The sequence below is a fragment of the Chrysochloris asiatica genome, unplaced genomic scaffold (assembly GCF_000296735.1).
Source record: "Chrysochloris asiatica unplaced genomic scaffold, ChrAsi1.0 scaffold00005, whole genome shotgun sequence".
Classification (NCBI taxonomy): domain Eukaryota; kingdom Metazoa; phylum Chordata; class Mammalia; order Afrosoricida; family Chrysochloridae; genus Chrysochloris; species Chrysochloris asiatica.
Window position 1 is genome coordinate 22,433,476 of NW_006408523.1, and position 21,970 is coordinate 22,455,445.

General features: G+C 35.1%; 1 protein-coding gene across 1 annotated transcript in view; it reads right to left on the bottom strand.

The window, feature by feature from the left end:
* GPC5 (glypican 5) overlaps nt 1–21,970 on the bottom strand; it is a 1,926,732-nt gene that overhangs the window by 1,294,230 nt on the left and 610,532 nt on the right. The window contains exon 6 of the mRNA XM_006832007.1: nt 5,228–5,348. Coding sequence (XP_006832070.1) covers nt 5,228–5,348 — 121 coding nt within the window. The remainder of the gene's footprint in view (nt 1–5,227; nt 5,349–21,970) is intronic.

The window sequence follows — 21,970 nt, forward strand, 5'->3', positions numbered from 1 at the left end:
AAACTACCAGCTGTTCTGTGGGAGAAAGATGAGGCTTTCTGCTCCCGTAAAGATTTACAGCCTCGGAAACCCTTTACAGGGTCGCTCTGAGTTGGTTCCGACCACCGCACATAACCACCACCACCACCATATATAAAATAATATGCAGACTCTAGCATTCACACAGGGAACGCTGGTAGCACAGTGACTAATGTTTGGCTGCTAATCAATAGGTTAGTGGTAGAACATAACCAGCCGCTTCATAAGAGAAAAGTACGGCAGTCTACTTCCATGAAGATTCCAGCCTTAGAAACTGTATTCAGAAGGTTTACCCCATCCAATAAGGCGCTCTGGTACTGTAGTGGTTATGAATCGGGCTGCTAACCTCAGGGTCAGCAGTTTGAAACTACCAGCTGTTCCGCGGGAGAAAGATGAGGCTTTCTGCTCCTGTAAAGATTTACAGCCTCAGAAACCCCGTGCAGGGTCGCTATGAGTCGGAACAGACTCCATGGCACATAACAACAACAACAATATCCCTATCCTATAGGGTTACTAGTAATTGGAATTGACTAGACTGTACCAAATTATTGATCAGCATTTATATAGCAGAATATTAATATCTTGGAAATAGGTGTGTTATATGTTGTTGGGTGAGCCGATCATGTTACAAAACATGATCCCAACTGCATTTTAATAAAAATATATATATATATATATATATATATATATATATAGAGAGAGAGAGAGAGAGAGAGAGAGAGAGAGAGAGAGAGAGAGAGAGATTTACATATATATATATATCCTGATGTGGCACTGTGCTGCTAACCACAAGGTCAGTGGTTCACACCTACCAGCCACTCCTTGAAAACCCTATTGAGGGTCATTATGAGTTGAACTGACTTCATATTATTTACCAATAATAGCAACTATAAAAATCTTAGAAGGAATGTTTTGTAAGGCTTGTTTACTATTTCAGAAGTGATATAATATTTATTTTCCAATCATTATGTACATTTCCAAAAATAATAAAAAATTAATTTCCTATAATATGTAGACGAATTGATGCATTTGAGTTATACTGTTGGAGGAGAGAATACTGAAGGTACCATGGACTGCCAAAATAACAAATGTATCTGTGTTAGAAGAATTGCAGCCAGAGTGCTTCTTAGAAGCCAGGAGAGCCAGACTTCGTCTTTCATACTTCTGACATATTGTCAGGAGGGACCAGTCACTGGAGAAGGGTATCATGTTTGGTAAAGTGGATGGTAGAAAAAAAAAAAGAGGAAGACCCCCAACGAGATGGATTTGCACAAAGGCAGCATCAATGAGCCCAAACATAACGATTGTAGGTTGGCCCAGGACCGGGCAGTGTTTCATTCTGTTGTGCATACGATCGCTATGAGTCCGTACTAACTCCATGGCATCTAACAATAACAACATAATGCATATTGATACTTTTGCAATAAAAAGTTAATGTTATTGGAATATTTTATCTACCCTATACCAACCCCTTAAGTATCTGAAAAGTAAAAAATATATTTAATGTAATGCTTTATCCCTTTATAGATTTTTGTTAAAACAAGTTTTTCATATGATTCTACTGTCTTAAGTTAGCATCTGGTAATTTTGGTGTAAATTTATACTTTAACAAGAAATTAACAACGTCATCTTCTCTCATGACTTAAAAACTATTACAATGCTGTCCCCAAATAGACTGGTGGAACCCCTGAAACTATGGCCTTTAGTCACCCTTGAGGTCTGGAAATGATCTCCCTCCAGACTCACCTTTCAGCTAAACAATACAAAAGAAGGTACCTTAGAATAGTCAGCCATTTGAGATCAAAAGAGCAGTATTTACCCAAGGACAAAGTTTATAAATGTTAGGAAAAGAGGAGGAACATAAACAGAAAGTGGGATGGATGCTATTTCAATGTGGGGATTTCAACCAATGAGATAGAATTAAATGTATATGAATTGATTAATGGAAAACTGATCTGCTCATAATTCATGTATACAAACTTTAAAAAGAGGATTGATTGATATAAACCTTCACATAATTCACAATAAAAAGTTTAAAAATATATATACAACTTACTTGTTTACATATACTTAATGTACAGAATAAAAAAAGGCAAGAGAAAATTTTGTTTATCCCTACTATGAAAGAATACATTTTGAATGGACTCAATATTAAATGCCATTACAATAGAAATCATTTTACCTAAATACTGTGATTACTGTAACTAAAATAAGCTCCTGCATCAACTTCTTCTCTTGGCACACATTGCTCTCAAATTAATAAAATTTCACTTATAGAGACAATTTCCCAGGCCTTTCCAGACTTGATATTGTAATGGGTCCTGTTAATAGCACTTTCATCTTACACAGTATGACATACATCACCATCAGGGCACATATTATCTGAAGTCAGAAGTCTGGTAAAATGAAAACTTTCCCTTCATTCCCAGGAGAGTTGGTTTAGGAAAGAACACGTTTGAAGATATTAAATGTCAATATCTGTGACACCTATATTATATATATCTTTCTGTTATAATCATTAAAAAAATCTGAATTTTAATAGAATCATTTTAGTAGAATTTTACAAGACAGCCCTCAACGTTAGCATTTTACTTGATATTCTCTTGTAAACCTGTAACGAAACTTAAGCATAAATAATTGAACTTCTTCACACTCATATAAAGATAAAAGAAAGTATCACAATTGAACAGAAGCTAAAAAATTTTTTAAAGGGGGATTCTTTCCCTCTGCCACCTTAGAAAGGACATGGCTTTGAAACCTATGAAACAAGAGGGGGAAATACGTTGCATGGACACAAATCAGTCAATCCCCTTTATCTTTATCTCCTAGGTACCTACTTATCTCATTGTGAATATGAGTCCTTTTTTCTGTTAACATTTTTCTAAATAGCAGCTCCATTCATGTTATCCACAACTGTTTTTACCATGTATGTATTCCATAACAACACTTGCTAAGTATAGTTATATATTTTATAAATTACATGCATGTCCTTTTGTATCAATATATTATATATTGAATACACCTTTGTAACAGTAAAAATTATAAACAAATGAGATGAAATAAACATATACTGAAGTTAAATTCTGCTTCCTGTACTCCCGTTGATCATACTCTCTGGGAAATGCTTACCCTACTTGGGAGACCACTAAGATTTTGTTGTACCCAATCAAGAAGAGTCAATTAATATTGAAGCTCTTTGGTTTTTATGATCAATTCTGCACTATATTATTCAAATAATCCAGATACGCATACATGGTACAGTGGATACTATGAAGTGTCACCTAGATTATTTTTCAGAACCAGGGCATTCATTCCCCCAGCTGCTAAAATTATTATTATTCTGTGCTATTATTCATTCTACCTCCAGCAACCCTCATCCAATGACAGAACAATGCAGAGAAACAAAGGCCCACCCCCTTGTATCAATCTAGCATAACCTAAAACGTCACTCCAGCTTCAGAGCTAATGAAACAATCCCAAGACTACTCAATTCCAAGAAATATCCCAGCACTTGTCCCACCAGCAACTCAAGCATGTACTTACTTTCCCTTGAAGGTTTCTCTTTGAGTGTATTTGTTTTACCAAGTAGAGGTTGTTCTGAAGAAGTTAGTAATTATGATACAATTTTTCTCTAATACATTTCTTAATAGAACTTATTTTTGGCCTGGTCACTGAAGGTCAGAGCTCTGTTTACTCAATACATCTTGAATAGAATAAGAACATTTAGTCATTATCCCCTTACCCCAGTAAGTGAAGATATATTGTATTTAATATAAGCCCTGTAGAAGAGGTGTAACTAAAAAGGGGAGCATTTAATCAGTCATTTAAGGAACAGAGAACCCTAGGTCCATCAAGAGGGAAAACCACGAGAAGAGTGAGGGATCCTAATCAGAAAATGGCTACAACAGAGATGGTGGCAGAGGGGACGGCGGGCATAGACAGTACAGTAGAGGACTGTAGGCCCATGGACCGAGAAAGGTAGTGCGCCTGTGGGCAGGAAGCTGGCTTGCAAAATGTGCCCTTTGGACATTCAAATGAATATATATTTGCACTATGGTATGTGTATATATATATTAAAAAAAGACAATAGTGGTAAATACTATTAACTGATGGTACCTGGAGGGTATTGTAGTCACTGCAAAGATGTGCTAAATGTACAACTGATTATCTGCCCTGTAAACTTTAACTTACTTAACTCACAATAATTTTTTTTTTTTTAAATAAGTCAAGTGTCTTTCTTATATGTCACTTATTTTTAAAGCAGAGAAATGGGAATAAAATTCTAAGAATTGATCCACATTTTAAAAATCTTTACAGAACAATTTTGAAAAGTGTACCAATGACTCTGGAATACTTTAATATGCAATAAAAACTCTGTACTACTTTGTTGTAGTCTCTTTACTCATATGCACACTGAAAACATGTATCAACCATGCAAACTTCTGCTTAGAAAAAATGAAACAATATGCAAACATAGATTCTTGTAAAATGACTAACAGTGACAGAAAAATCCTTCTTACTCTAAACACCAATGCAGGCAGAACAAAGGGTAATCTTTATAATATAAAAAATAATAATTGGTTTTAATTAATGGATTATTTTAATGAAATAATCGCTAGTAAATATCAATACTAGAGTTTATGCTTTATACACCATGCATTAAAAAACAGCAGCATATACTCAATTAAATAATAGTATTAAAGATTAAACAAAACTATTTCATAAATAATCACTAGGTAGGTTATGTAAAAATTGAGATAGGAAAAAAAGAAGAAAAGCACATAACTTTTGTTGAAAATGCAGCAAAAATCTTGACAAAATTCAAAGGTTCTAATATATTTTCCTTAACGAACACGTTGGTTCCCATACTGAAAGTTTAATCATTAGGATTGAGTTTATCCCCAAATTCTCATTATTTGGGGATAAAGTTTCATCATTGAAATTTTGAATTCAAAATTTGCATTATTGAAATGCAGAGGCTATGTCTTATTACTCACAGTTCTAGATTGTCCACCAGTTTTAATAATACTTCACATTGACTTTCTATAAGTAAACGGCTCAACTAATATTTACAAAAACCCTAGAAACAAATGTTTTATGTGAATACAAAATTTTAGGTAGGAATATCAGACAGAATTTTATCAGCTATCCTAGAGATTAACCAATGACTATTTCAGATAGGGTCTAGCAACATAGGATCAGCACTTACCTGTATAACATGCTTCAGTTTATCAATAATCTGATTAATCACAGTATCAGTTCCTTTGACTTTCACTTCAGGGTTTCCAGACTGGGCTTTGATTCCATTTCCAACCACACGCTGAGTATAGCTAATGAAGTGAAAGTGAAAGATACATGATTTAGTAACCTGCTCAGACTATTATCTGCCAGAGCGATTTGATCAAATCTCTCTCCTATCAGAACATATGCCAATGCTTTTTTCCTTGGACATATCCTAGCACCATTGCAATATTCACTATTGCAATGTTTTCCTATATAAAATTGTTGATTATAATGCAATTAGAGACTGTTCTGAAATTAATGTCTTTACTCAAGGACTCAATCAAAAAATTAATTACAATATTACTACTATTTCCCAACATACTAGAAAGACTTAATGCATATATTAGTTGTTGATTGCACATATATCTATTCTATATTGTAGTCCAATTTGTTTGATTATAGACAGCTTATAAGGTCCTTTGGTGGTGTCATGGGTTAAGCATTGGACTTTGAACTGGAAGATTAGTGGTTTGAATCCACGAGCTAGTCTGCAGTAGAAAGATATGGTAGTCTACGACAGTACAGATTTATAGCCTCAGAAAACTTCTGGGTAGCTCTACCCTGTCCTAGGGTCACTGTAAAATTAAATCAACTCAATGGCAATGGAAAATGTTGTTTCTAGATAAATATGAATTATTTTGTAGCCCAATATTTTTTAATATTTCAAAATTTGAGGTTACAAAATAATTACATATGTATTTCAACTGTATAAGTCCAAATTATAAGCATTATAAGTAAAGAAGTTTAACAGCAAAATATTTTGTGAAGTACAGAAAACATGATCTATTTCCAAAAAGTTCACCTAAATAAGAATCTAGTAAATAATGTTGTATATAATGGGTGATTTAATGAACAATGGAAATTAAATTAAGGTCGACTGTCTTCCCCAAATGAAAATACATATAATGTGTACTTAATATTAAGAACATTATTTAAACTCATTAGCCCCAAAGTATATTAAGTACCTGTAATATTCAAGGTACTATGTAAATGATTAGGTACATGAGGAGGTATAAGTCTAAATTCTTGTCCTTGTAATGTTCAATATGTAACTGGGGACACAGTGAATCATTTAACTCAGTTATTCACACACTGACTCAATGCATTTTACTGTTTATTAAATAACTATGAGAAATCAACAATACAAATTCTTTAATTTTCTGACTTTGGAGGGTATGATAAAGACAAGAGAATAAAGAGTTAAAATATAATCTTATGAAGCAGATGTCCAGGATGCAATGAAGTAGGTAGAAATGATTGTATATGCTGAGTAAAAGATAGCACAAGTAGAAGACATTCAGAATATGGAGAACTCCATTTGAATTAAGGTAATTAGGAGTCTTGGTGTGGTACAGTTCAGAATAAGCACATGAACAGCTAACCACAAAGACAGTGGTTCAAAACTACCAGCCACTCCTTCAAAATCCTATATAGGGTCACAATGAGAAGGAACCAACTCCACGGTACTTACCAAAAACAACAATAATTACAGAAATACTAGAATAGAATTTGGAGAAACTATGACATAAATTAATTCTTGGGGTATTAGTTTAGAATAGGTCTTATGACTATTAGTCACTGAAAACCTAAACAGTAGTAGTGGAACACCAGAAAAGTTGTCGGGAGACATCAAGAACATCATATAGGAATAAAGCAAAAGGACATTAAGAAGACAAGGAGAAGGAAATTACCAAAATGGATGTCAAAAGAGACTCTGAAACTTGCTTCCCAACAATGAGATTCTAAAGCAAATGGAAAAAACAACTGGGCAGAAAATTTCAAAGGGCAGCTCGAGAAAACAAAATCAAATATTATAATGAAATGTGTAAAGACTTGGAGTTGGAAAACCAAAAGGGATGTACATGCTTATAATTTCTTAAATTGAAGTAACTGACCCTGGAGTTGCAATTAAGAAAGGTTCTATGAGTAGTATATTGAATGATGCAAAAAACATCAAAAGAAGATGGAAGAATACCCAAAAAGAAGACCTGTACAAAAAAAAAAAAAAAAAAAAAAGGTCAATGTTCAATCAATTCAAGAGGTAGCATATGGCCAGGTGTCAATGATACTGAAGGTAGAAGTCCAACGTGCACTAAAGGCATTGGCACAAAACAAGGAATTGATGGAATATAAATGGAAATCTTTCAACAAATTGATGTAGCAGTGGAGGCACTTACTTATCTATGCCAAGAAATCTGGAAGACAGCTAGCCGGTCAACTGATTGGAAGAGATCCATATTTGTACCCATTTCAAAGAAAGATGACCCAGCAGAATTTTAAAAATCATGGTAAAATGTCATTAATATTGCATGAAAGTAAAAATTTGATAAAGATAATTCAAAAATGGCTGCAACAGCATATTGAGAGAGAACTACCAAAAGTTCAACCCATATTCATACGAGGACATGGGATTAGGGACATTTTTTTAATGTCAGATGGATCTTGGCTGAAAGCAGAAACTACCCGAAAGATGTTTCCCTGTGCCTTATTGATGATGCAAAGGCTTTCTATTGTGTGGATTGTGACAAGCTCTGGACAATATTGAAGAGAATATATGGTCTAGAACACTTACTTGTGCTCATGAGGAACCTATACATAGACCAAGAAGCAATCTTTTGAACAGAACAAGGGGACACTGAATGGTTTCAAATAAGAAAAAGTGTGTGTCTGAGTTATACTCTTTCACCATACTTATTCAATCTGTATGCTGAGCAAATAATTCAAGAACCTGAATTATATGAAGAAAGTGACATCAGGATAAGAGGAAGACTCATTGACAACCTGAAATATGCAGATGATATAACCTTATTTGCTGAAAGCAAAGAGGACTTAAAATACTTACTGATGAAGATCAAAGACCACAGCCTTCGATATGGATTGCACCTCAGTGTAAAGAAAACAAAAATTCTCACAACTGGACCAATAAATAACATCCATACATGGAGAAAAAATTGAAGTCGTCCAAGTTCTCATTTTGCACACACATCAACTATCAACACTCATGGATGCAGCAGTCAAGAAGAAATCAAGCACCATATTGCATTAGGAAAATATGCTGCAGAAGAGCTCTTTAAAGTGTTGAAGAGCAAAGATGTCAGTTTGAGGACTAAGGTACTCCTGACCCAAGCCATGATATTTTCACTAGCCTCACATGCATGTGAATTTTGGATTCTGAATAAGGAAGACTGAAGAACAATTGATGCATTTGAGTTATGGGGTTGAAGGAAAATATGAAAATTACCATGGACTGCCAAAAATCAAACAAATTTGAGTTGGAAATATAGCCAGAATGCCCCTTAGAAGCCAGGATGGTCAGACTTTGTTTCTCCTACTTCAGACATATTATCACAAGGGACCAGTCTCTGGAGATGGGCATCATACTTGGTATGGTGAAGGTCACTGAAAAAGAGGAAGATTCCCAACACTGGCAGCAGCACTAGTCTCAATTGTAGGAAGGATTGTGAGGTTGTTGCAGGACTAGACAGTGTTGTGTTCTGTTGTACATAAGGTCACTCTGAGTCAACCAACTCGAAGGCACTAACAACAATAACAACAAGATTTGGTGTAGTTGATGTGGACTCCATGGTAAAGAAAGCCATCAAGCTTGGTAAAGGCAAAAACACATTAAAAAAGAATACATAGAGGAATTTTTGTTGAATATCAGTAATATTGATTAGATAATATATAAATGAATATATAACTTAAATGGATGCATTCTTTTAATCACATTATTTGAAGTTTATTGAATTATCTTTATGATAATCACTGACAGCGGTCATGAATATGTGCCCCAATGGCCTTCAACTACAGAGTTTAACTGATCAATGACACTTGTGCTATGAAAATACTAGACTATCTCCCAAACTGCTTCAGCCATGTTGCATTTCCACCAGAAATTATTAAGAGTTGTGGTTCCTGTACTACCTTGTTAGTATATTGTGATGTAAGTATTTTGGATTTTAGCCATTCAAGTAGGTAAGTGGAGTCCTGGTATGGTGTTGTGGGATAATGTATTAGATTGCATTATCTGCTGCTCTTCAGAAGCCCTATACAGGGTCGCTATGAGTCAGAACAGACGCAAAGGCACTTAACCATAACAATAGTAGGTATGTATAGAGTCCCAGTGTGTGCTGTATGATAAGCATTGGACTCCTAGCCATAAAGTAGGTATTCAAACCAACCATCTATTCCTTGGAAACCCAATATAGGGTTGCTATGAATCAGAACCTATACAATAACTCTTAATAACAAAACAACAGTATGTGTTTAGTGTTATCTCATTTTGATTTACACTTGTCTATCAATAGGTTTTATTATCAAGTGCCATGGACTGCCAAAAGAACCAATAGATCTATTTTGGAAGAAGTGCAGCCAGAGTGCTCCTTGGAGGCCAGGATGGCTAAGCTTTGTCTCTCATACTTTGGACATATTGTCAGGAGGGAACAGTCGCTGGAGAAGGATGTCATGCTGGGTAAGACAGAGGGTCAGAGAAAAAGAGGAAGACCCCCAATGAGATGGATTGGCTAGGTGGCATCATTGATGGACTCAAGTGTGACAGCGGTAGTGAGGTTGGCCCAGGATCGGACATTGTTTTGTTCTGCTATGCATGGGGTCGCTATGAGTCAGTTCCGACTCGATGGCACCTGACAACAACAACAACATCAATAGGTTTTGCTTTTGCTTAATAATATGTGAATTTGAATGCCTTTTCATATTCTCAACTGCCAGCTTTATATATTTATGGGAGTGCAGTGGACTCTAGAATAAGCACTGGACTGAAAACCACGGTTTGAAACCATCAACCACTCTATAGAAGAAAGACGAGGCTGTCTGCTCTTTTTTGATTCAACAGCACATAACAGTAACAACAACATATCTTCTTTGGTGAGGTGTCTGCTCAAGTCTTTTGTGTATTTTGTAATTAAGTAGTTTGCCTTTTTATTTTTGAGTTTTAAGAGTTCTTTATATATTTCAATAAAATTCATTTATCAAGCATGCATTCTGCAAATCTTTCTTCTAATTTGTGGGTTATCTGTTTATTCTCTACTATTTATTACAGAGAAGTTTTAAATTTTAAGTAAATTTGCTTTTATATTTTTTCTTCTATGGATCATACATTTGGTGATGTATATTAAAAGTCATTGCCAAGTCAAAGATCAACTATATTTTCTCTTAAGTTACCTTCTAGAAGGCATACAGGTTTTTTGTTGTTGTTGTTTTGTTTAGCATTTACCATTTAGAAAGTAATTACACTTTCTTTCAAAAGTGTAAAGTCTGTGACTGAATTTGTTATTTTTAATGTGCATCTTCAGTTGTTCAGTACCATTTGTTGAAAAAAGGTCTTTGTTCAGTGAATTGCTTTTGCTTTGGTCCCAGTCTCAGAGATCAATTGATATTTACATGGTTATGTTTCTAGGTTTTCTGTTCTGTTCCACAGATCTATTTATTAATTCCTTTGCCAATCCTAAACTGTTTGTATCACTGTAGCTTTATAGAAAAGTAGTAGAAGTTAGGTAATGTCAAATTTTAATTTAATTTAATGTCAAATTGTGTTCTTCTTGAGTATTATGCGTGCTACTCAGGGATTTTTGTCTTTCTGTATAAAAAATTTGAATAAGTTGATCAATACTGACAATGTAACTTGTAAGCATTTCAATTGGAATTGCATTGAATCAACAGACCAAGTTGGAAAAAATTTCCCTTTTAATAATATCTTTCTATACATTGACATGAAATATCTCTCCATTTATTTAGAGATCTTCCGACCATATACTTTTTCAATTATATTATTCTTACTCTACAGATTGGGAATCTCAGGTCTGTATAGGATAAGTAATTTTCCCAAGAGCATGCAGTTTATAATTCCTAAAACAAAGATTTGAACCAAGGGACCCTGAGTTCCAAAATACAATAAATTGATAATTACCAACAACAACTCCTAAAATAAACTAATATAGGTTAGAAAGACACACACTTAGCTCAAAGAAACACACTTAACTCATAGTTTTAGTCTTGTGCTTTAAGTACTAAATTTTCAAATTTGGAAAGACATTTTCTCTAAAAGCCTTCTGAATGAGCAGCTGCATGTTCAAAACTAAACAGTAAAATAAGAGCTGCTGGAATTATGAAAATAAACAAACAGCCTTCAAGTTTGTCATAAGGTTTTCCTAGAAACACAAGTAAGACAGGACTATGTAATTAAAATGTTCAATTAATCTGCTTCACAGTCATTCATTTATGGACCATGGTATTTTTTTAAAGATGCAATCATGTTGTTTCACATTAATCTGAAGGATTGCACAGTTGTTGCTGCTTTTTGCTCGTAAATTTTCCCAACTAATGAAAAAGGTACAAATACAAACATTTAACCAAATTTTATCATAATTATAATTACTCAAAAATCTCATTTTAACCTACTGTATCAATGAATATTTCAGGATTGTTATTCTTTATCTCAATTGAATAAGGAAAAATACTACAAATTAGAGTATTTTAAATACTTTAAATTAAAAATAAATAAAAAAAATATATCAGTGCATTCTATTTTTGGAAGATGAAGAACCACAATGTGATAGTGTTACAATTAAAAGTTGTTGTTGCTAGGTGTGCTCGCACTGACAGGTCTGACTCACAGTGATCCTTTGCACAACACAATGGAGCACTGCCCAATCCTGCTCTATCCTCACAATTGTTACTCGTGAATCCATTATTGCTGCCACTATGCAAATCTATCTTGTTTCAGGTGTCCCTCTTTTTCACTGACACTCTGCTTTAACTGGGTAACATGTGTGAAGTAGGAGAGATGAAGTCTCGCCATGCTAACGCCTAAGGAACATTCTTAGTGACCTTCTTCCAACAAAGGTTTGTTTGCTCTTCTAGCAAACTTTTAATATTCTTCTCCAACACCATAACTTAAATGCATCAATTCCTCTACGGTCTTCCTTACTCATTGTCCAAATTTCACATGCGTATCAGGTTATTGAAAATATCATGGCTTGGGTCAGGTGCGCTTTAGTCCTTAAACTGATATATGTTTCAATTATTTCAAAGAAATTTGAAATAATTTCAAATTTATTTAATTTTTTTAAATGATGAACACAAATTTAAAAAGTGTTGAAGTATGTTGAACAATTGGAATTCACTCTTATTATGGTTAAAAGTGTAAAATATTACTTATCAATGCTTCGTTATTAAATTGATTATATCCTATAACACCAGGTACATGCCTTATAATATTCAATAAAAGACAGGAGCAAATCAGTTCATCAAAGCACTATTTAAAATAATTCCACACAGGAAACAATCCAAATGTGTACAAACACTAGAATGGGCAACGAAATATTAGCATATTCACATAATGAAATATATTTGACCATTTTGTACTTGTCCTCTCTTCTTAATATGCATATAATAGATAAGTTGGCATTAAACCATGTATAAATAAAAGAACCACACAGATATTTATTAATATCACCCAATGGTTTTATCATTACTAAAGAAGTAATTTAGGATCATAGTACAATATTAAAACTGCTGCAGACTTTAATTTGCATACAAAATATGACTTTAAGCCAAATAAAAGATTTTCTAACAAAAATACTCTATCTGAATTCCGTTTATTATGAAATTTTAATAAGTAATTAGTAATTCTTTTTCTTCCAAAATGTGCAAGTAATGGATAAAACATTACAAAGATCCCTACAGAGCTTTCCTGACTTGAAAAACGATACAACTTTCAATGAGATGGAGGGAACTAAACACAAAAAAGAGACATTTATTTTGTGTTTTTTTAGAAACCTAATAGACTTGCCACCTGCACTTATTTCTTCTAAGCAGGACTGGTAATGGATGAAAAGAGTTTAATAGGAAGACTCATTCCCCAAGTACTAATCATTTTCATTAATATGGGGGGGGGGAAGGCAAATATTGATATATATTTACATTCCACAAAAATATTTTTTAATGATGAGAGAACAGGATTTTAGTTCTCTATGTGTTCAACATACAAAATACACAAGGTGTTAAAAAAAATCTATACTCAGAATATTACTAGGAAATAATTTCTCATTACTTTGCCAAGATTTCCTATATGAACCTGTAACTATGCCCTATTAGCTTACATTGGTGTTCTTTTCCTTAGAGCATAATAGAATTGTTATGCCTTCAGATTTTGACCCTTAATATCATTAAAAGTTAATGGGGCCTGCGTTTGTTGTTGTTATACTTAGGTGCCATTGAGTTGGTACTGGCTCATAGCGACCCTATGTACCACAGAATGAAACAATACCCAGTCCTGGGCCACCCTCACAACTGTTGACATGCTAGAGCCCATTGATGCTGCCACTTGGCCAATCCATCTCGCTGGGGATCTTCCTCTTTTTCTCTGACCCTCCACCTTACCAAACATGATAACCTTCTCTAGCAACTCATCCTTCCTGACAGTATGTCTGAAGTCTGAGAGATGAAGTTTGGCCATCTTGGTCTCCAAGGAGCACTCTGGCTGCACTTCTTCCAAAATAGATCTATTGGTTCTTTTGACACATTCAATATTCTCCTCCAACACTATAACTCAAAAGCATTAATTCTTCTATGGTCTTCCTTATTCACTGTCCAGCATTCACATGCATATGAGGTTATAGAAAATACCATGGATTGGGTCAGACGCACTTTAGCCCTTAAGCTGACAACTTTGTTCTTCAACACTTTAAAAAGGTCTTATGCAGAAGATTTGCCTAATGCAATACATCGTTTGATTTCTTGACTGCTGCTTCCTTGAGTGTTGATAATTGATCCAAGAAGAATGAGGTCCTTGACAACTTCAATCTTTTCTCTGTTGATAAAAATGTTATTTATTGGTCCAGTCAGGGGTGAGGATTTTTTTTTCTTTACATTGAGATGCAATCCATACCAAAGGTTGTGGTCTTTGATCTTCATCAGTAAATATTTTAAGTCCTCTTCACTTTCAGCAAGCAAGGTTGTAACATCTGCATATCACAGGTAGTTAATGAGTCTTCCTCCAATCTTGATGCCATGTTTTTATTTATTTAACCCTAATTCTTAGATTATTTGCTCAGCATACAGGTTGAATAAGTATGGTGAAAGAATACAACTCTGTCACACACCTTTTTAAATTTGAAACCATTCAGTGTTCCCATGTTCTGTTCGAACACTGCCTCTTGGTTCCTGTACAGATTCCTCATGAGCACCATTAAGTTTTCAGGAGTAGTCCTAGTATGCGATGGTGTCCATAGTTTGTCATGATCCACACAATGTACAGCCTTTGCGTAGGCAATAAAGCACAGGTAAACATCTTTCTGATATTCTCTGCTTTCAGCCAAGATCCATCGACTGCAAAGTAATTTGTAACTGCAAGGTTGGTGGTTCAAGCTCACCTGGCTTCCAAGTCGCTCCTTGGAAACCCTCTATAGGGTCACTAAGGGTAGGAACCGACTTGATGGCACTTAACAACAAATGGTCTTTAGGTTATGTACATATAACTCATTATCTAAACAGGAACTCATTTAGGAATAGAGATTAGTCACCTTACAACCTAAGTCTTCATCTGGTGTAGTACATGTATATTCCTACCAGTTTATGTAGGTAAAGCCAGGAAAGCTGTTTCATGGTATTTCATATTTGAAACCAAAATATGTTTTAATATAAAAATAGTGCTGTTTCCATAGCTTCTATATGTAAAATTAATAATGTTCAGGAAGCTGTCATCTCAATAAATATTGACTACATAATGGGAGTATTATTAAAAATGAACTTTCCCCTATTTAAACTGTTTCCCTGGCCTTCTCCTAACTTCTCTACACAAAACTCCAATCTTTTCAAGAAAGGAGGAAGACCTTTATCATATTCAGGGTTCAGTTTTTATAGTTTGAAAGTTTTGAATTTAAGATTCAATGCAAAAACAATAAAGTTTGTGATCATTTTATAATCATCCCTATTTGATTGAAAGTCACTGCCCACATTTATAAAGTTTGGTTATAACTACAAACCGAAACTTGTACATATTTGTAGTTATATGAATTATGATCTGTTATATTAACTTCCAGTGCTTCAGCAACATATTTTAAAAATGGATATTCTCAGTAAAATAAAAGTGATCTTCCATGAATTTATGACAATTTATCGTAAGTAAGCACTTTGCATTGATCTTTCTGTCTCACTTCACTGTTGGATACTCATTTGTGAAAAGAAAATTCTAGGTAAGGGATTATCATCATCTGAATACTAGTAACTTAAATATTATTTTGAAAACACAAATTAATCAAAAGTATTTAGGGCACAAATTTCATGTAATCAAACTTTTTAGTAGAGATATCACAAAATCTTAAAAGTTCCAGAATTTAATACAGCTTTTTGAGCCTTGTTTAAAATGTACTAACAAAATCACAAACTCAATATGAGAACTACTTACTACTTATTTTATAAAATATAAAACACTTTAAAATTATTTTTAAGATATAATAATTTTAATATTTATCATCATACCACTAATAAACTCCTATGTATTTAATAATGATACAGCTATAATGAAACAAAGGATAAAGAGCTTATGAATTGAAAAAAAATTGTGAAGACCAAAATTTGGCAGATACATTTAAGAAAATATGATTTCCTTTGAACGACAATTATAAGAATTTGCATGCCTCTTTATTCTATTGAAGTCATATTTTAGCACATATAAATTATAGCATACTGTCCTATTTTGAATTTACTTAAAATGGCTCTTCTGACTATAGTCTTTGTGACTTCCACAAAATGGAGTTACAAAATTACACTGGGGACACCATACAAATAGGTTGCATGGCACTCTAATAGAGAGATTAGTCAGTTTTGTGAATCCTCTAAGTTTAAAATGAGCCGTTTCAGAAGCAGGAATGGGGAGTCTCATGATCAGCAACAAAGAAGAGCCAGCAAGAGCGGTAGGAGAACCAAAAACCCAAGAAAGAGCCGAGTGGCAGGCTTTGAGACTCACAGAGTAAGTAAAACTGAGTGTTTTTATACAGAAGGTTCATTTGTGGAGTGGGGTGCTTCCAAGCACTACATCAGCAGGGGAAGCTAGGTATACTGACTTATGGAGCCAGAGTCTGAGTGCCTTTGGGCTGAAGCTTATAACAGTGTACCCTTTAGGCATTTATTAGAAGCATTTAGAGGAGCTTTGTAACACTTGGCCAAGCAGAGCAAACATCAAGATGCAGCCTGCTGAGGGATGGAGGGCCAGCGAGGCACGCTTCCAAGCATGAGTAAAAAGAGGTGCTTCTGAATGGAGAACTGCTAGATCCTGAGCATTTCTAATGCAGAATTATAACCAATTAACTTCCCTCATAAACCCCAGGGGTCCTGGTAGAGCACTGTAGAATAAGCACTGAATTGCTAATGGCAAGGTCAGTGGTTAAAGGTCCTCCCAAACCCTATACAGGATTGCTATGAGTTGAAGTCAACTCAAAGGCACTTAACAGTAACAATAAAGCCCATAATCGTTAAGTATTGTCTGTGAGTTCTGAGTGGCCATTGCAAACAAGTATTGAACCCAGCAGAGAAGTAGGACAGTTGGTGTCAGAATTGGCAAGAAAGGTGGGAAAGTGAAGCATGTCTGATTGTAGTAATCAATCTTGGGTTAATGTGTAGTATGATCCTCCTTCCCTTTGTGTATGTAGTCAGAGGTCAGACAGTACCACAAAGAGGTCAGATAGTACTGCAACATTATTGTTGAATATGTAGAGTATATAGCTATATATATTTATATAGTTAAAAGTAGCAATGGTAGCATTGTAGACTATGAACTGGGTTGCTAACCACAAGGTTAACAGGTCAAATCTACAAGTCACACTCAGAAGAAAGATGAGGACTCTGGTTGCATAGTGGTTACAAATCGGACTACAAAACCACAAGGTCAGCAGTTTCACACTACCATCTGCTCTGCAGAAGAAAGATGAGGCATTCTGCTCCCGTAAAGATTTACAGCCTCAAAAACCCTATACAGGGTCACTGTGAGTCGGAACCAACTCCAAAGTACACAACAACAATAACAACAACAAATACACTATCAAGGTCAGACTCCAAGGCACACAACCACCACTACCATTTATATGGTTATTTACCATAGGAAAACATATTGCAGTAGGCATAAGAACTCTTTAAAGCGTTCAAAAGCAATGATGTCTGTTTGAGGGATAAGGTGCACCTGCCCCAAGTGATGCTATTTTCAATAGCCACATATGCTTGTGAAAATTACACAATTAATAAGGAAGACTGTAAAAGAATTGATGCCTTTGCACTATGGTGTTGGAGAAGGATATTTAAAGGTACCATGAACTGGCTAAGAACATACAAATCTATTTTGGAAGATTTGCAAACAGAATGCTTCTTACGTGGATTGACAACAGGGGCAGCAGCAATGAGCTCAAGCTTAGCAGCAATTGTCAGCATTTTGGAGAATTGGGCAGTATTTTGTTCTATTGTACACAGGATCGCTTGGAGTCAGAATGGACAAAATGGCAGCTAACAACAACATTGTTTTTGTTAGGTTACATTGCATCGGTACAGACTCATAACAACCCTATATGCAACAGAATGAAACACTGCCTGGTCCTGGGCCAACCTCACAATTGTTGCCATGCTTGAGCCCATTGATAAGGCCATTTTGGCAATCCATCTCGCTAGGAGTCTTCCTTTTTTTAGTTGACCCTCCACCTTACCAAACATGATATCCTTCTCCAGCAACTGGTTACTCCTGATAATATGCCTGAAGTATGAGAGATGAAATTTGTCCCTCCTGCCCTCCAAGGAGCACTGTGGCTGCACTTCTTCCAACACAGACCTATCGATTCTTTTGGCAGCCCATGGCACTTTCAGTATTCTTCTCCAACACCATAACTCAAAAGCATCAATTCTTCTACAGTCTTCCTTATTCACTGTCCAGCTTTCACATGCATATGAGGTTATTGAAAACACCATGGCTTGGGTCAGGGGCACCTTAGTCCTCAAGCTGACATCTTTGCTCTTCAACACTTTAAAAAGGTCTTGTGAAGTAGATTTGCCTAATGCAATACGTCGTTTGATATCTTGACTGCTGATTCTGGGAGTGTTGAAAATTGATCCAAGAACAATGAAGTCCTTGACAACTTCAGTCTTTTCTCCGTTGATAAGAATTATGTTTATTGGTCCAGTGGTGAGGATTTTTGTTTTCTTTATATTGAGCTGCAATCCATATGGAAGGCTGTGGTCTTTGGTCATCATCAATAAGTATTTTAAGTCTTCTTCACTTTCAATAAGCAAGGTTGTATCATCTGCATATCACAAGTTGTTTATGAGTCATCCTCCAATCCTGATGCCATGTTTTTCTTCATATAACCCAAATTCTCAGATTGTTTGCTCAGCATGCAGGTTGAATAAGTATGGTGAAAGAATACAACCTTGTCACACAACTTTCTTAATTTTAAAACATTCCGTGTTCCCTTGTCCTGTTCAAACAACTGCCTATTGGTCCAGGTACAGATTCCTCATGAGCACAATTAAGTGTTCAGGAATACTCATACTTCTCAGTGTTGTCCATAGCTTGTCATGATCCACACAATCAAAAGCTTTTGCGTAATCAATAAAGTACAGGTAAACATCTTTCTGATATTCTCTGCTTTCAGCCAAGATCCATCAGACATCAGCAATGATATCCCTCATTCCACATCCTCTTCTGAATCTGACTTGAACCTCTGGAAGTTCTCCGTCAATGTATGCTTGTAGCGGTTTCTGTATTGCCTTTAGTAAAACTTTACTTGCATGAAATATCAAATACATCGTCTGATGATTTCCGCATTCCGTTGGGTCACGTCTCTTTGGAATGGGCACAAATATGGGTCTCTTCCAATTAGTTGGCCAGATGGTTGTCTTCCACATTTCCTGGAATAGATGAGTGAGTGCCTCCAGTGCCACCTCACTTTCTTGAAAGATTTCAATTTTTATTCCATTAATTCCTGGTGCCTTATTCTTTGCCAATTCCTTCAATGCACATTCGACTGCTTCCTTCACTATCATTGGCTCTTGATCATATGCTACCTCTTGAAATGGTTGAACATCAACTATTTCCTTTTGGCACAGTGACACTGTGTATTCCTTCCATAGAATAACATAAATATTTTACAAACCACTATTTAAATTTCAGCTTACTTTTTCAATGTATGCATGTAATTTAATTCAATTGATCTCAAGAAAAGTATTTTAATCAGCACCGCAATATCCACCATTTCCTATTTACGATAACTTCTATATTCCTAACTAAAACAAACAAAGCTAAAGATCATTGTCACAATGGCAGCAGAATTGGGCTCAAACATAGCAACTGGTGTGAAGATGGCACAAGACTGGGTATTATTTCGTTCTCTTGTTCATAGGGTTGTTATGGGTCTTAAACTACAAGCCAGCACCTAACAACAACAAAAGATATTTACCTATATTCTAAATGCATACAAACAAAAAAGATATCTTTTTAAAAATGGTCTGTTGTCCTCTGTAGTAGAAGCACGACCACATTCAATGAATGTGAAAATTCACAAAAACAGTGAAGGGCTAGTTTAGTATAAAGGTGTTGATAGCTGCTACATTGGGGACCCAAAAGGCACTCAGAATAAATTTTAATTATACTTAATGCTAATGTCATAGCAAAACTGTGTGACAATATTCAAATGTAACTAATTTTATGAAATTAGTTGTACTCATTTAAGCTCAGTTTACTTGTCCACATTTATATAAATGCCTCAAAAGAAATAATCACACTCTTCTCTTGTGTGTCTTATTTTTATTTATCCTTAAGAGTGAGATTTTTTTCTATTTTTCAGTAAACAGTTCTCTTGTTTTATCACCCTAAGACTGGGAGGGCTCCTACCAGGTTGCTAAGTCTAGCATTTTGCCTTCTAAGAAGAAATAGACCTTTACCAGGAGTATAGTACGTGGCATGCATCTCTTGACCTATAGTATAGTAGAATTTTTTATCTGTCTTTGGTAAGAGTAATATAAATTTAGAACTGGACAGAACATTTGAGGGCAGCTAATTCAACCCATGCATCTTTTAAAACCAAATGACGAAAGATATTTATTTCATCATTTTGTCTTTTTGTGCTCTATTTATTTTCAGAGAACCCTTAGAGACAATTTATAATAAAAGACAAAGACACTAAAAAACAAGGACAAAATGATTACATATTGAAGGAAATGAGGTGACAAATATATAATATGCAGGAAAGAAGACACTGGCCTTGAGCCCAAAACTTAGCTTTAAGTCTTTGTTAATAAAGTCCAAAAGGAAAACAAGAACTTAAATAAGACATATTGGTTAGTAAAAATAGTATATGGGTATGCCAGAAGACAATTTTTGGCACCATTAAACCCCAGAGCAGATTTAATAAGTGTTTATGTAACAGACAATGATCAACACAGAGAAAAATCTTTTCAATAGAAGTTTCAAGAGTGTCACAGATTTAAGTACACATGATACTTTGTTAAAAGAGATGTTAAAGTACAGTTCTATGTAGGCATTTCTATTGGTTATATAGTTATATGGCTTGAGGAAAAATTTAACCTTGAAGAATTTAGAAGAATGAATAGATAATATTTTATTTAATCTATTTTTAAATTGATCATCTATTTCACAACTGATAGAATATATTCTTTGGATAACATGACAGAAATGATAGCTCAGAGTCAAAGTGAGGTGTGAAGAACTAAGTAGTCTCCATTAAGTTGTTGATGTTGGCACTACTAATAGTGCCAACATCAACAAAATACACAGAGAAGAACCACCCATGGGATTTCCTAGTCTCTAATATTTACAGAAAATCTTTTCTCCTGTAGAGTCACTGAATGGGGTTGAACCACCAGCCATTTGGTAAGAAGCCTAAGGCTTAACCACTGTGCCACTGGGGTCTCTGAGTCTCTTCTATGGATTCCTTGTGTGGCACAGCGGGATCAGTACTGGACCTCAAACCACAAGGTCAGCACTTCAAACCTAAGAGCTGCTTCTTGAAAGCCCTGTACAGAGCTGAGAGTGAAGCATCCAGCTCAAAAAAAGTGAGGGCAGACACACAAGTATGCCCAAACTTGCAGATAGTACCCATTTGACCTAACTTCAATGGCTTGATAATCAGAACTCGACTAGAGGAAGATTAAAATATATATGTTGTTGTTGTTGTTGTTGTTATGTGCCGTGGAGTAGATTCTGACTCATAGTGACCCTATACAGGGTTTCCGAGGCTGTAAATCTTTACGGGAGCAGAAAGCCTCATCTTTCTCCCACAGAACAGCTGGTAGATTCGAACTGCTGACCTTGCGGTTCACAGCCTGATTCATAACTGCTATGCTACTATCTATCTATCTATCTATCTATCTATCTATCTATCTATATCTATATCTATATCTATATCTATATCTATATCTATATATTTATAAAGGAAATGAGTGTAAATTGCTACAATTTGATGAACTTGACCTATACTTATGGATGTAGTAGCTAAAACTACCAACTTAGAGGGAAGGAGTCTTCACATCAAGTATCAATTTTATAAAGTAGATAGGGACTGGCAAAATAGATATTGGCTACCTAAAATGAGGAGGCAATAAAGACATGAAGTGCCTGACTTACATGTTTTCAAGAGGAACTTTAGCTTAA